General features: G+C 33.3%; 2 protein-coding genes and 1 non-coding gene across 3 annotated transcripts; 2 read left to right on the top strand and 1 right to left on the bottom strand.

Annotated features, from left to right (window-relative positions):
- Positions 1-7,155: 7,155 nt before the first annotated feature.
- K07H8.15 lies at positions 7,156-7,266 on the bottom strand. Its single transcript, NR_056301.1, has one exon. It is a non-coding gene; the product is annotated as an Unclassified non-coding RNA K07H8.15 (non-coding RNA).
- A 346-nt stretch (positions 7,267-7,612) lies between these two features.
- On the top strand, positions 7,613-8,911 carry K07H8.12 (uncharacterized protein). The gene is made up of 3 exons (NM_001038335.4): positions 7,613-7,717; positions 7,774-7,893; positions 8,412-8,911. Exons 1-3 carry the CDS (start codon positions 7,651-7,653, stop codon positions 8,507-8,509), a joined length of 285 nt encoding a protein of 94 aa, NP_001033424.2. The 5' UTR covers positions 7,613-7,650; the 3' UTR covers positions 8,510-8,911.
- A 78-nt stretch (positions 8,912-8,989) lies between these two features.
- On the top strand, positions 8,990-11,197 carry K07H8.11 (F-box associated domain-containing protein). Its single transcript, NM_001038334.2, has 4 exons — positions 8,990-9,117; positions 9,679-9,779; positions 10,056-10,533; positions 10,881-11,197. Exons 1-4 carry the CDS (start codon positions 9,004-9,006, stop codon positions 11,094-11,096), a joined length of 909 nt encoding a protein of 302 aa, NP_001033423.1. The 5' UTR covers positions 8,990-9,003; the 3' UTR covers positions 11,097-11,197.
- The last annotated feature ends 469 nt before the right edge of the window (positions 11,198-11,666 follow it).

Genomic DNA, 11,666 nt, shown 5'->3' with positions numbered 1-11,666 from the left:
AATTCTTTACGAACACTAATCTATGTCCATCTTCACATAGTACTTCACTTCGTAATTCTCGAGGAATACTTTGTCTTTCAATTTTCGAACTCTGATGTTCCGATCAATCAATCAAAGAAAGCTCTTTGATCTAACTAAACTGACAGCTTTTTTCTATCATAATTTCTAGTGTCCTTCAACTACTGATTCCCTTTTGTCTCCCATTTCCTATCCGTTTCAAACCACTCAACAAGTTGCTCCGAGAGCTCATCTTTCAGCATTTTTCACTTGTTTTAAACAATGTCACGACTCGTTTTTCCTCTAGAAATCTATAGCAGAAACGCGAAAATTCATTGTTTATGAAGCCGAGTACTACAACTGATTCCCGGTTGTTTGGCGTTTTGGTTTTCTCGTTCTTCTTTTTTTGCTGAAAATCTAAACAAATTGTGTGACGATAACAATGGTCATTAGATTGAATTTTGGTGAGCAAAGAGTGACGCAAATAGCATTTCGTAGTGCAAAATGAAATTGAAATTGTTTCGATTTATAGAAATTGAAACAGGAAGTTGAACGAATTTGAAATAACTCTAGCTTATTATTTTTTATGATATTTTTTCCATTCCAGCTCTCCTTTTTTAACTTGATAAAATCTATAGATAAAATGAGATAAGTAACTGTTTCATGTAGGCACACAAGTGCACGCCTGCCTACTTCAACAAATTAATTTAAAACGTAGAACCAGCGTTCCCGCCAAAGTGACAAAAACACAATATTCTGACCTAAAGGTTTATATTTCTACCAGACATTTTCAGTTATTTTAGCTTAATTAGTCAAAACAAAAAGAACGCATGAAACCATGTTTCTATTTATATCTGTACTCGTCTTACACCCATTTTTTGTTTTTTTCCTTTTGCAAAACTGCGTCATTTATCTGCACTTCCTTATATAAAATGCCATAAATTTGAAATGCAACTTCTTTTTGAATGTTCCTTCGGGAGTCGTTGTCGCTGTGAGGGTGGATTACGCGATTCTCGTGCGTGGACTTCCAACTTTTTAGTCTTTTATCTTTTTTTGAACTTGTCCTCTTTTTACAATTCTATTCTCGGTTATTTTATCATAATTTTTCCACGTTTAATCTCGCGTTTCTAGGTCTTACTCTACGGTGACGGGAGTGTAATTGAAAAGTCCAAAAATTTTCAGACAAAGTCCCTACAATGTGAAAATAATAGAAACATAATCAACACAGAATAATTCTAAAATAAAACTTCTCAAGTCGATTTCCAAAATGATAGACAGGCATATCCCTGGAAGTTGCCACTTTTTGACTGTTTATAAAATATTTCGTAGAAGGTTTACTATGAAATGTAGTAATTTTACCATTATAAGAGTTGTAGAGACGTTTTCCGGGCAAGAACAGGGCGTGAGCCGCCCCTTCACTCTATTCGTTTTCTGAGCTCATTGAGACAATAGCCTTAAAGTTGAATCTTTATACTATTCATGATCTCTAATCCTCCCACCACAAAAGCTGTTCTCCGACCTTCTCAAATTTTGGAAGTGGTAGCCGATGCAGTAGGTTTCTCACATAAATGAACCTCTGAGCCCCCAACATGTCATATGTGGAGCTCATCGCACAAACCGACTAGCCGAAATACACAGTATCTAGTTAATTAAACAATGTTCTCAGATTTGACAATTTTCTATGAATATGATGTTTAATGATATTCAGAAAATCAAATAATAAATTCTATGTACAATTTAAAAACTATGATCTCTGTATTCAAGTTTCTCATCTAATATAGCCTGTGAGAATTCGATGAAATAGTTAATACTTAAATACTTCCGCATGTTTCCGGACTAAAAACTGTGGGAAAACACTCATTTCGTACTCTTTGACCAAGTATATAATGTTTTCAACCAATTTTTCCTGACAATTTGGAACATCGATGAGATCCATGCTGAACTACTGCTTAAGTGAGATTTTTGTTTCAATTAGTTGTGCTCAGTCATTCTAGTGAGAATATAAAAGTAAATTAAGTAAAATTTAATGAAAAACAGCACGATATCTATGGGTGACTTCATTGTTTATTCAACAGTTAAATCTTCCAAGTTTCATTAATAGGCGCCTCCCATGTCTTGGCATTTTTGGGTTTCTGCATGGACTAGCTCTTCTCAGTTTTACTTACAATTTATGACTGAAATCAATGGGTACAACATTTTTAAACAAAAATAATTAAATTAGAGAATTGAAATTATGTTCAAGCTATCATGTATGAAGATGATTTTTACACAAATTTCATTAATTTAATTTTTATAACGTTCTACAATAGTACACGCAGGAGCAGATATATTTATTATAGAATTCGTACTCAGCGTTCCACATACATAACTATTTTTATTGACACTTCATAGTTTGTTAATTAAATGAGTCAGACTAGTTCGTGCTAATAAAAAAAAGAGTATCTTCTATAAAATGGTCAAAGGGCAATGCACAGACAGACAGTTAATTATGACTTCCATTATCTTTATTACTATTACTTCTTTTTATTACTTTTCCATTTCTCATGTGAGACTACATATTTTATTCTTCATGATTCATAATGTTTCATTTCATTTTACCCCCTTTCCCTGATTCCACAAAGTCCTATGATTTCTGATGTGTTTCATCTCTTTTCTTTCTGCTTTTCACTTGAATTTTCCATCGCTTTGTACTTGTACACACACACACTACACTCAATGAATGTATCAAGTCAGAAAGACAGCTCACTGAACACTTTTTTCCGTGCTCATGGGGTTATAGCTCGAGAGACGCAAGAGTTCAAATCACTGACGCACATGATTATTTAACAATTGTTTTTGAATCGGAAATAGATATTCATTTCAAGTGACATACTTGGAAAAGCTTGAACTCAAGAGATTCTGCAGAATATGATCAAATATTGAAATTTTTCTGTACAAAAAACAAGAAGTTTTGATCAAATCGACTCATCGTTATGTCTTAGTATTTGGTAATCTGTCCACGTTTCAAGCAATTTCAGGACTCTCGAAATTCTAAAAATGGACCGAAAACAAGGCTCAAATTCTTTGTTTTTGAATTGTTAATGATGACCTCCGAAAAAGAGCCCGGAAATTGGTAACTCGCACGAAGCGTGCGAATTGTGTTGGTTAGGTATGTCAATACTCATTGGCTTTAAATTAGAAAATTTCAATGGAATAATATTAACTACTGCTTATATATTTTGTAGTCGTTTCAGCAAAAGCCATAATTTCTTTTTTCTCAGATTGACAAGAAACTATTGTTCATTTCCTATTTTGTTCCCATGTTTTTGCCATTTCCATCTTCGTCTACCTTTTGCCCATTAATTCGTACGCGATTCATGTTTTTTTTTCTTTTGCTTTTCTTTTCTTAAACACGCCTGCTTATTCTTTTCATTCAGTGATCCGGAAGCAATCGAGCCCGTCCTCCATTTGCGCTTTATTTTGCTGCTTTCACCCGATTCATCGTATATTTTTGTACTCAAAAGCGAAGGTTGAAGACGTCTTAATATTTTCGTTTAATTGAAACTGCGATTGTCTAATTTTTGTCTTTTTCAAGTTTCAATTAAAAAAGTAACGTCAGCTTCCTAACTTTAAAAACAAACCCAATTGGTACCTTTGATATAGAATTGCACTTCCGTGATGAGATCCTTTGTTTTTAAGTTTTTAAAGTGTATCTATTTGTCATATTTCCGGAGGTCCGCCCGCACAAACACAGGTGATAGAATGATTGAGTGCTCTCGTTTTCCCTCCGCTGCTTTCCCATCAATCACATATTTTTCATCACATACTTCCCATTCTCTTCATGAGATTATCCCCTTTTCCTATCTTTCACTCAACATCTGCTTCTCATTTCATTTTGATGGTTATGAGGTGGAACACTTGATCTACAGTAACCCGTGAGGACAGAAAAGTTTGATTCTAGAATTTACAATTCCAGTTTTTATTTTGTTCGGCGCATGGAGTGCCTTAGAGTACGCTCTACCCTATACTTGATACCTACAGTACTCCTCCATGAATTCCAATTATTATTTTATAGTCTAGTCTAGAACATTTCTTGCTAAAATTTAAATTAAAATGTTTACTTCTCTTCCCTTTTTGTTTTTGAAAAGTAATTAAGAGAAATGTTGACTGCCTAACAGCTTATCGGACTTTGGTGAGTGGCTATTCCGTTTACTTAATTTTCCAATTTTCCAGTTTTATTCTGAAAAATTAGGAAATTGCCAATTTACTCTTCGACTTAAACTTTTTCCAGGGATTCCCTCCCATCTTTTAAAATTAGTTGATTCTGTTTATTGTTTTGCTTTTTAGAGTGGTTTCCGTAAAAGACAGCAGTTCGGAGACTTCTTGGTAATTGAGTTACTCTGAATTTTCCCACGTTGTATATTTCAATCCAGTATTCAGGATCTGAAAATTTTAATTGTTCAGCGTGAGAAATTCAGATTGAAGATTGAAGATTTTAGTTCTCTAAGCTTCCAGCTAAAATTATGAAAAATTCAAGATATTTGAGATAATTTTCTATTTGAGTCCAAGCACAAAAAAGTGTGTATGACACATTAGAACTTTTTTTAAACAGTTTACCCTTCTATTGAAACAAAAAATCTACAGTCCTTAATCCACTGTTAAAACTGAAGACCGAAAACTTTCCCGGTCAAAATATCAAAGTTTGTATTTCCAGACAAAGTGTCATATTCTCAGTTTCTCCAATTTACTAATTATGAGAATAAGGTGTCAAAATTTGATATTTTCTCCTATTTTCCTGTAATTCCAGATTCTTCGAAGTTAAATTCTTACGGCGCAAAAAAAAACGTTTTTTTCTCATTTCCAATTTCAGTTTTCTGAATTATTAATGATCTCCACCCTCAATTTATTCACTTTTTTTTTCTCAATTACACATATGTTTCCTCTTTTTCTCCTCATTTCTCCTATATTTTTGTGGAAGAGAAAAAATGCAAATGTTTGATCTTTCTGTTTTCAGCCAGACTTTTTTTTTGTTTTTTTCTTGTTAAGATTTGAAAAAAAAACTCGTTTTTCTTTGTTGATGTAAAATGGAACTATTGAATCAAAAATTCGTTTCCCTTTAATTTTACGCTCGAGAAAAGGTGAAAGAACTGACCTATCAAGCAAATCTTCTTTATTGTTTTTTTTTTCAAAATAATTCTAGGAAATATGTTAAAAACGTTTGTTTTCCAATAAATTCTCTATTAGAGATATTTTAAAATTAGTAAAACTAAACGTAAGACTATCAGTTTTTACAATAACCTATTTCTGACTAGTACTCCCAACTATAGAATATGATACATCGTTCACTGAACACATCTTAAAGTTTTCTAAGTATCATATAATTATAATAAGAGTCAAATATACAAGGAACATTCCTGTTTACCAATTAGCGAAAAACAATGTTGGTTTTCACTGTAAATAAGGTTGATTTTTCAACCCAAGTAACGTCATCTAGAAATAAAACCGTCAAAAATATGTATACTTTCATAATATGTAAATAGGAATTTTCGACAGCTTGGAAGTAAACTTTGTTCAAATGGAAAAGTTGAAGAAAAGTTTTCAGTGGGTTTGGGATGGGTTTTACTAGAATGGTTTTTTTTAATTATCGTGTGTTGTGTACAGAATCAGAAAAATCATAATGAATACATTCAAAAGTGTTTTTTTTTAATTTTACATATTTAAAGTCAGAGGTTTAGCAAATTTTCAAAATATTGGAACTTTCGGATAAATTTGGGTCATTTTTGGCTGTTTGAAGCCCTGAGTAATTGACAATTTTTGACTGTAGATATCAACATTTAAAAGCATTCTTTTAAAGTTTCACAATGCTATTTTGACATTTCAGCATCATTTTTGTGATTTTAGGTGGTGTCTTCAGTGGCGACACATTTTTGAAAAAAGTCTAAAAAAAAGTTCAAAATTCAAAAAGTTTCAAGAGTAGGATAAAATTTACTTGCTTCTGAGCATATTTTATTTATTTAAACTCAGATTTCATAAGAACTTGCATAACTTAAAATCCTCAAGCATAGTTTGAACAATTTAATTTGTTTCAAAATAATGTAATGGTTACACATATGTATTAACATCGTAAAAGTTTTTCTTATTTTTAAATTTATTGAATTGTTTAATTTTTGTATTAAACTTACTTTAACCACGTTTTTCTCCTTTTATTCATATTATTCTATGAGTAAATTGAAACAAACTTACATTCCCAAATGATTATTTTCTATTTCGACCGAAGTCTACATATATCCATATCCTGTTAGTATCTAAATATACCCAATATTCATACCCTCATAGTGCAAAAATTATATGCTTTTCTCAAATTTTCCTCTGTTTCATGACCCTCCGGTCCCAAAAATTGTCGTTTTCCGTTCCGTGTCCCCAATCGCAAACAACCCAACCTAAGTAAGAAACATAAAAAGTGATCATACAAAACAATTTTCAAGATCTCTGTCCTTTTCTCTACTTTTTAATTTCCATACTGTAGTTTAATAACCCCACGCGGAGGGTTCAAATTTCTGCAAATTTCCGGGAATTTCAAATTTTCAATTTTCTATATTTCCTTGAAATTTTAGAATAGAAATTGAAAGGAAATGATGATATGAAGGACATTTAAATGAGCACAATGGGGTGTCAGTTTTCGGAATGAAGAAGCCAATGGGAGGAGATCTTTTTGTTTGTTCAAATGAGTATTTTGACCAAAAAATGAAATAATGAGCAGTATTTACTTATTTTCTTGTTTTTGCCATTTTCCGTGTGGTAGGTAACTTTCAGAAAAAGTCACATCTCAGTAATGAATTCTTTATATAGATTTTACTATCGTTTCCATTATAATCGCTTTTCAAAAAAAATTACAAAGAGCTTTCAACAATATTCGTGCACTTTCTGCTCTGACGAACCCCGCCGTAACCTCTACCACCTGGATTGAGGGTACATCTATTTTTGATTCCAGCTTCTATAAATACCAAGTTTCTATCAATTTTCAACATCAATTTATCATCCTCCTCCACCCAACTCCACCCAACCTGCTCATTGAACTTTTTCTCCTTCATCTCCTCCTCCTTCTTTTCTTCTGTTTTTTCATCTTCCATTCAGATTTATATCAAACCCTATCTTCCAACACCTGCACTCATTTCTCATGTTTTCTCATGCTGAGCCGTTCTTCGCCGCCTTCTTTGCTCATCTCTCTTGCTTCATTGTTTGTTTCACAAATTTCCGGAGTCAATTGAGCATCCGATTGCTCTCACTGCGAGCATCTGCAGCCATCAGTTCGGTGTCTGTATCTCGTGTCCAATTTCATATTCAAACACCACTACACAATATTTGTCGTAACATCTTCTAGGTCACGTCTTCATTTTCGTTTTACAAAATTTGATGTTTTTAAGGAAAACGATATCGTATGGTTTTGCATTTCAAATACATTTTATATGAAAAAACAACCAGTAAAAAAACTTTCTAGCTATTTAGCAGAGAACTGTTAGAAATTCTAGCACGTGACTACAATCCAATTGAATTTGTTTAGAAAAATCTCATTCCGTTTTTCTTGGTTTTTTTCGCATTTTCTCAAACAAAACCAACTCAACGTGATTTATTTCAGTGGGCTAAAAACCAAAAGGTTTTGATCAAAAACCACCAATGGGAAATGGTATGCGTAAATATTCAAGTTGCGATGACTACTACAAAAGACGCAGGAAAAATAACGGTAAGCGTACCTCAGACATTTTTCACGATTAGTATTCTAATATGTAAATTTTCTAGACGGTGGTGCCAATTTTACAAAGGACTATTGCGAGTATTGGAAAACCGACAAAAAAGGAGTAAAAGATGATAACTTTGCAATCGAACGCAATGAATTCTCATTTTCTAATAATTGTGCATGTAAGTAAACTTTTCATGACTGGGTACCTAGATTTACGAGCTTCTAATTTGTTGGAATTTCACCTAACCATTTGAAATGACAAGATGTTCATGTGTACTTTTCCAGTTGGCACATGTGTAGACATGAGATAGGCAGACACGTTTGTACCTAGAGGCAAGCCTAACGTATACTTTTTGTTCACAAGCCTTAACATTACAATTTTTTAATATTTTGAAATTCATCACGTCATACTTTTTCTACAAATTATCCATTCTCCCATGTTCTTCATACGTAAAACTGCGAGATTCGCGTTAGAATTCGTAACTTGTCTCTGTTTTCTGCTCAGCTCGGTGTTTGGTTTTTTTGTTGTTGAAATAACCCAACAATTATATTTAGCATTTTGAAAATAATAACTTCTGAGATAAATACTCTAAAAAGAGAGAATCTAAAGGTTTTACAAAATTCCATAATTTTAAAGACAAAGTATTTTTGCAGGCTTAATGGGTTTTCATATTACTTACAAACGAATAATTTTCAGATGACTCTCCTCTTCGAAACAGCCGAAAGCAACCAACATCATTCATTTCATCGTTTGATAATTCGAACAACTTCTCTAAAAATCTGGGAAGAAGATAATCAATTTTCTTCCATTTTTACTATGTTTTTGTGATTTCATTACATTGTGATCCCATTCAACATTTCCTATTTTTTCCATTTCTACTTCCAATTGTTTCCTATATTCGCATCGTATTGGTAATGGATTTTGATATATTCTATTATTTTCTTTTGAATGGGAAAATATAAACTAAGTTTTCCATGGAGGTAAGAAAATGTCAACCTTCGTGCCTACAAAACTGGCGACGCCAGTTTGTCAGGTACCTAGAAAGGAAGAATTTAATAGAGTACATCAAAATCTTCTAAAACATTTCCCTTTTTTCAAATCATATGTACATGCCACTTCTCAAGTATCCTTCATTTGTTTCAAAAGTCCCAAATTGATATCTGAAAATTTAAAAATAAAAATTTTAAAGTAGAATATCATATTTCATTTCTAGTGCTCTAGAGGTCATGAGCATGCTTCAAAAAAACAGGAATAAAAGGAAACGAACATTTGCAACAAAGAAAGGAAAATGTTGGTGGTCATATTTTGTTTCTTGAATATTCTATTTTCGGTGACATCTTTTGATCTTGAGGACGACGATGATTCATGGAAAGAACTGACTTTCTCAATAAGAACAGATGGTGTAAGTGTGAAAAACCATTTCCTTCACCTAGATCCTTAGAACTTTTATGCTCACACTAAATGAAAAAAATCGGAACTAGTTTTTCTTTCCGGTGTTGACGGCGTGCTTACCTACAACCTTTTTATTAAATTTATGCGTAAACCTATTCTGAATTCCGACACAACTAATAAGCATAGTTTAGATCTTTCCAGCTTCTTACCCAGTTTTTGCCAAAAGAGTTTTTGCCTAACTTGGGTTTCGGCAGTAGGTGCACATTTAGGCTCATGAAGTTATTTTAGTATTCGACCAAAAACCTTCTGTTTTCAGAAAGTTGATTTCATCCTCAAAAAGCGGTTTAATAATCTTACAATCGTTCGTGCCATTTTCACGTTTTTCCATCAAACGTAGATGACAATCTACATATTTATTTGCGAGGCTACTTTCCTAACACTTCGCGCTAATTTTGTTTTTGATCTGTTGAATTCTTAAACATACTACAAACGGAATCGCTAATCAGCAAGATTTCTTAAAATATTTGTATTTAATAAATAAGTGTTTATTCTTACTTGTTATATTATTCAGAATGGTACTATCGAAAGTGCTCATATCCAATGGACTGATCGTTTTGATGACTCATTTGCCTATGCCTACACGAACGAAAATCGGACAGATTTGAAGTTTTTGTAAGAATGTTTTTGTAAGAATTTGAGCAACGACGTGTTAGTCATAAATGAGCAGAGATTGTATTATCCAAACACCTACAATTTTCCTAGACTCGAAAAGAAAATTGTTCTGATTGTGAGAAGTATGAGTCAAAAATTATAATTCTAGGCGTTGTTGGTAAATTGTGGAAATTCTAGATATTTTCTAATGGCATGATATTTGCATGAAGTCAAAAACACCAACTGCTACTGCAGTGGTCGCCAAAATTTCAAGTTGGAAAATTAATATAATTTCAGATATGACAAGCCACGCCCTGAACTATTCGTCAGCAAAAACTTCATCGTGGACGCATTCACTCAATTCATGGATTTTTTCCAGAATCGAACAAAAATTTCCAGAATTAGTGTGACGCTTCCATCATTGACAGATGATCTCAAGAAGATCACAAAACGAAAAAATTCCGTTAAAACAAAACCAGCAATTGATAATTTTCGTTTCAACTCGTATGATTCATTGTTGTACAACGAACTTTTGAGGTTATCTACCGGAATCCCGAAACAGTTGAAAATTTCATTTTTCTACTATCCTGAGCGGACTGAGAAAGTTCTGGACGGTACAATTTTGAATCATCCCAAGGTTCGAGAAATCACTGAACTGGATCTTCGTACTGTTGAAAGTGATATTAATGATGCTCAACTTCATCAATTGGAATGTGAATCTATTTCTCTGAGATCTTCCACGGTAACCAATGCAGGAATTAACCGAATTTTAAAGGTAAACATGTATCTAGACTCTGTCAAATAAAAATGTTGTATTTTGATTTCAATCACATGATTTTTCTTCACCACTTCATGAATTGAATCTTTTGAACTATTTGCGAATATGAATGAAAAAATGTAATTAGAGATGTTATCATGTAGGCTACCATTTTTCTTTATTTCCCAATTTCTCTAATGTACTGTGATATTTCTGAATTTCTGCAAATTGTGTCATTCTTTTTGATGTAATATCAATAAATCATCAAAATTTCTGTGACTTTTTAAAAAGTATCACGATAACATCTTCATGCGATCGTTGCCCCTGTTAAAACATGCAATCATACGAACTTTTTCTATTTTAAGGAATGGCAAGATGGATTACGACCGACTCGTTATTTGAAACTAGTGAATGATGATTTACAAAAGGCTGAAATTATGGATGGAGTCTCGAAACGAACATTGCAACGTGGCGTTTGGGAAATTAAGAATCGATTCAACGCCTCGGCTACTGTAACCGTAAGCCGTGTGCCGACTAATCTATATGATTCAAAGCCGACGTTTGAGTTTGCGGTTTCTTAAAAAATCATGGTAAAAAATAAATATCAATGTTATATTTTTTTATTTATCTATTGAACCATTAAATGCATATAGCTTGTCTAATGAAATAAACTTGATAAGTAGCCTGTCATAACACATGTTCCGAGAGCACCGATAGCACGCCGCTTGTTTTGCTCTGAGCATCCGTTGGAGCTCAAAAATCTCAATTTTGAAACTTTGTTGCTTAAACCCCATATTAAATTATTTCAGAACATTTTACTTAAAAAAAGACATGTCTCATTCGAAATACCGGTGGCACCTTCACCTAAACTATCGTAGTTGCACACATACATATGGTCAAATGTGATCGATTGGTAAAGAGCGAACACACGAGAAGAGAACTCATTACTCGGCTGTGATGATGGTCATTTGAGGCTGTCATTTGACGGTGGGAACCGCGGGGGTCTCTCTTCGGCAGTCTTACGGGAAAATAGAAGGCGGAAAATGCGCGGAAAATGAGTGAGAAGGAGTTTTTCAATGAAAATGAAAATGAGAAGGTGGCGGGCTCCAGTGCAGCTTTGATTGCCTTCGGAAAGAAAGAAGGGCATGGTG

The sequence above is a fragment of the Caenorhabditis elegans genome, chromosome IV (genome assembly GCF_000002985.6).
Source record: "Caenorhabditis elegans chromosome IV".
Taxonomy (NCBI): Eukaryota; Metazoa; Nematoda; class Chromadorea; order Rhabditida; family Rhabditidae; genus Caenorhabditis; species Caenorhabditis elegans.
The sequence above is the reverse complement of the archived record's forward strand: the minus strand, read 5'-3'. Positions and strand labels throughout refer to the sequence as shown.

What these genes read in the sequence shown, in the direction of transcription:
- K07H8.11 (NM_001038334.2), top strand. Translation starts at nt 9,004, where the DNA reads ATGTTGGTGGTCATATTTTGTTTCTTGAATATTCTATTTTCGGTGACA. An exon ending in CGGACAGATTTGAAGTTTTT is followed by an intron (nt 9,780 to 10,055) that starts GTAAGAATGTTT and finishes ATATAATTTCAG; the next exon opens with ATATGACAAGCCACGCCCTG. An exon ending in GAATTAACCGAATTTTAAAG is followed by an intron (nt 10,534 to 10,880) that starts GTAAACATGTAT and finishes TTCTATTTTAAG; the next exon opens with GAATGGCAAGATGGATTACG.
- K07H8.12 (NM_001038335.4), top strand. Translation starts at nt 7,651, where the DNA reads ATGGGAAATGGTATGCGTAAATATTCAAGTTGCGATGACTACTACAAA. An exon ending in AAGACGCAGGAAAAATAACG is followed by an intron (nt 7,718 to 7,773) that starts GTAAGCGTACCT and finishes TAAATTTTCTAG; the next exon opens with ACGGTGGTGCCAATTTTACA. An exon ending in ATTTTCTAATAATTGTGCAT is followed by an intron (nt 7,894 to 8,411) that starts GTAAGTAAACTT and finishes AATAATTTTCAG; the next exon opens with ATGACTCTCCTCTTCGAAAC.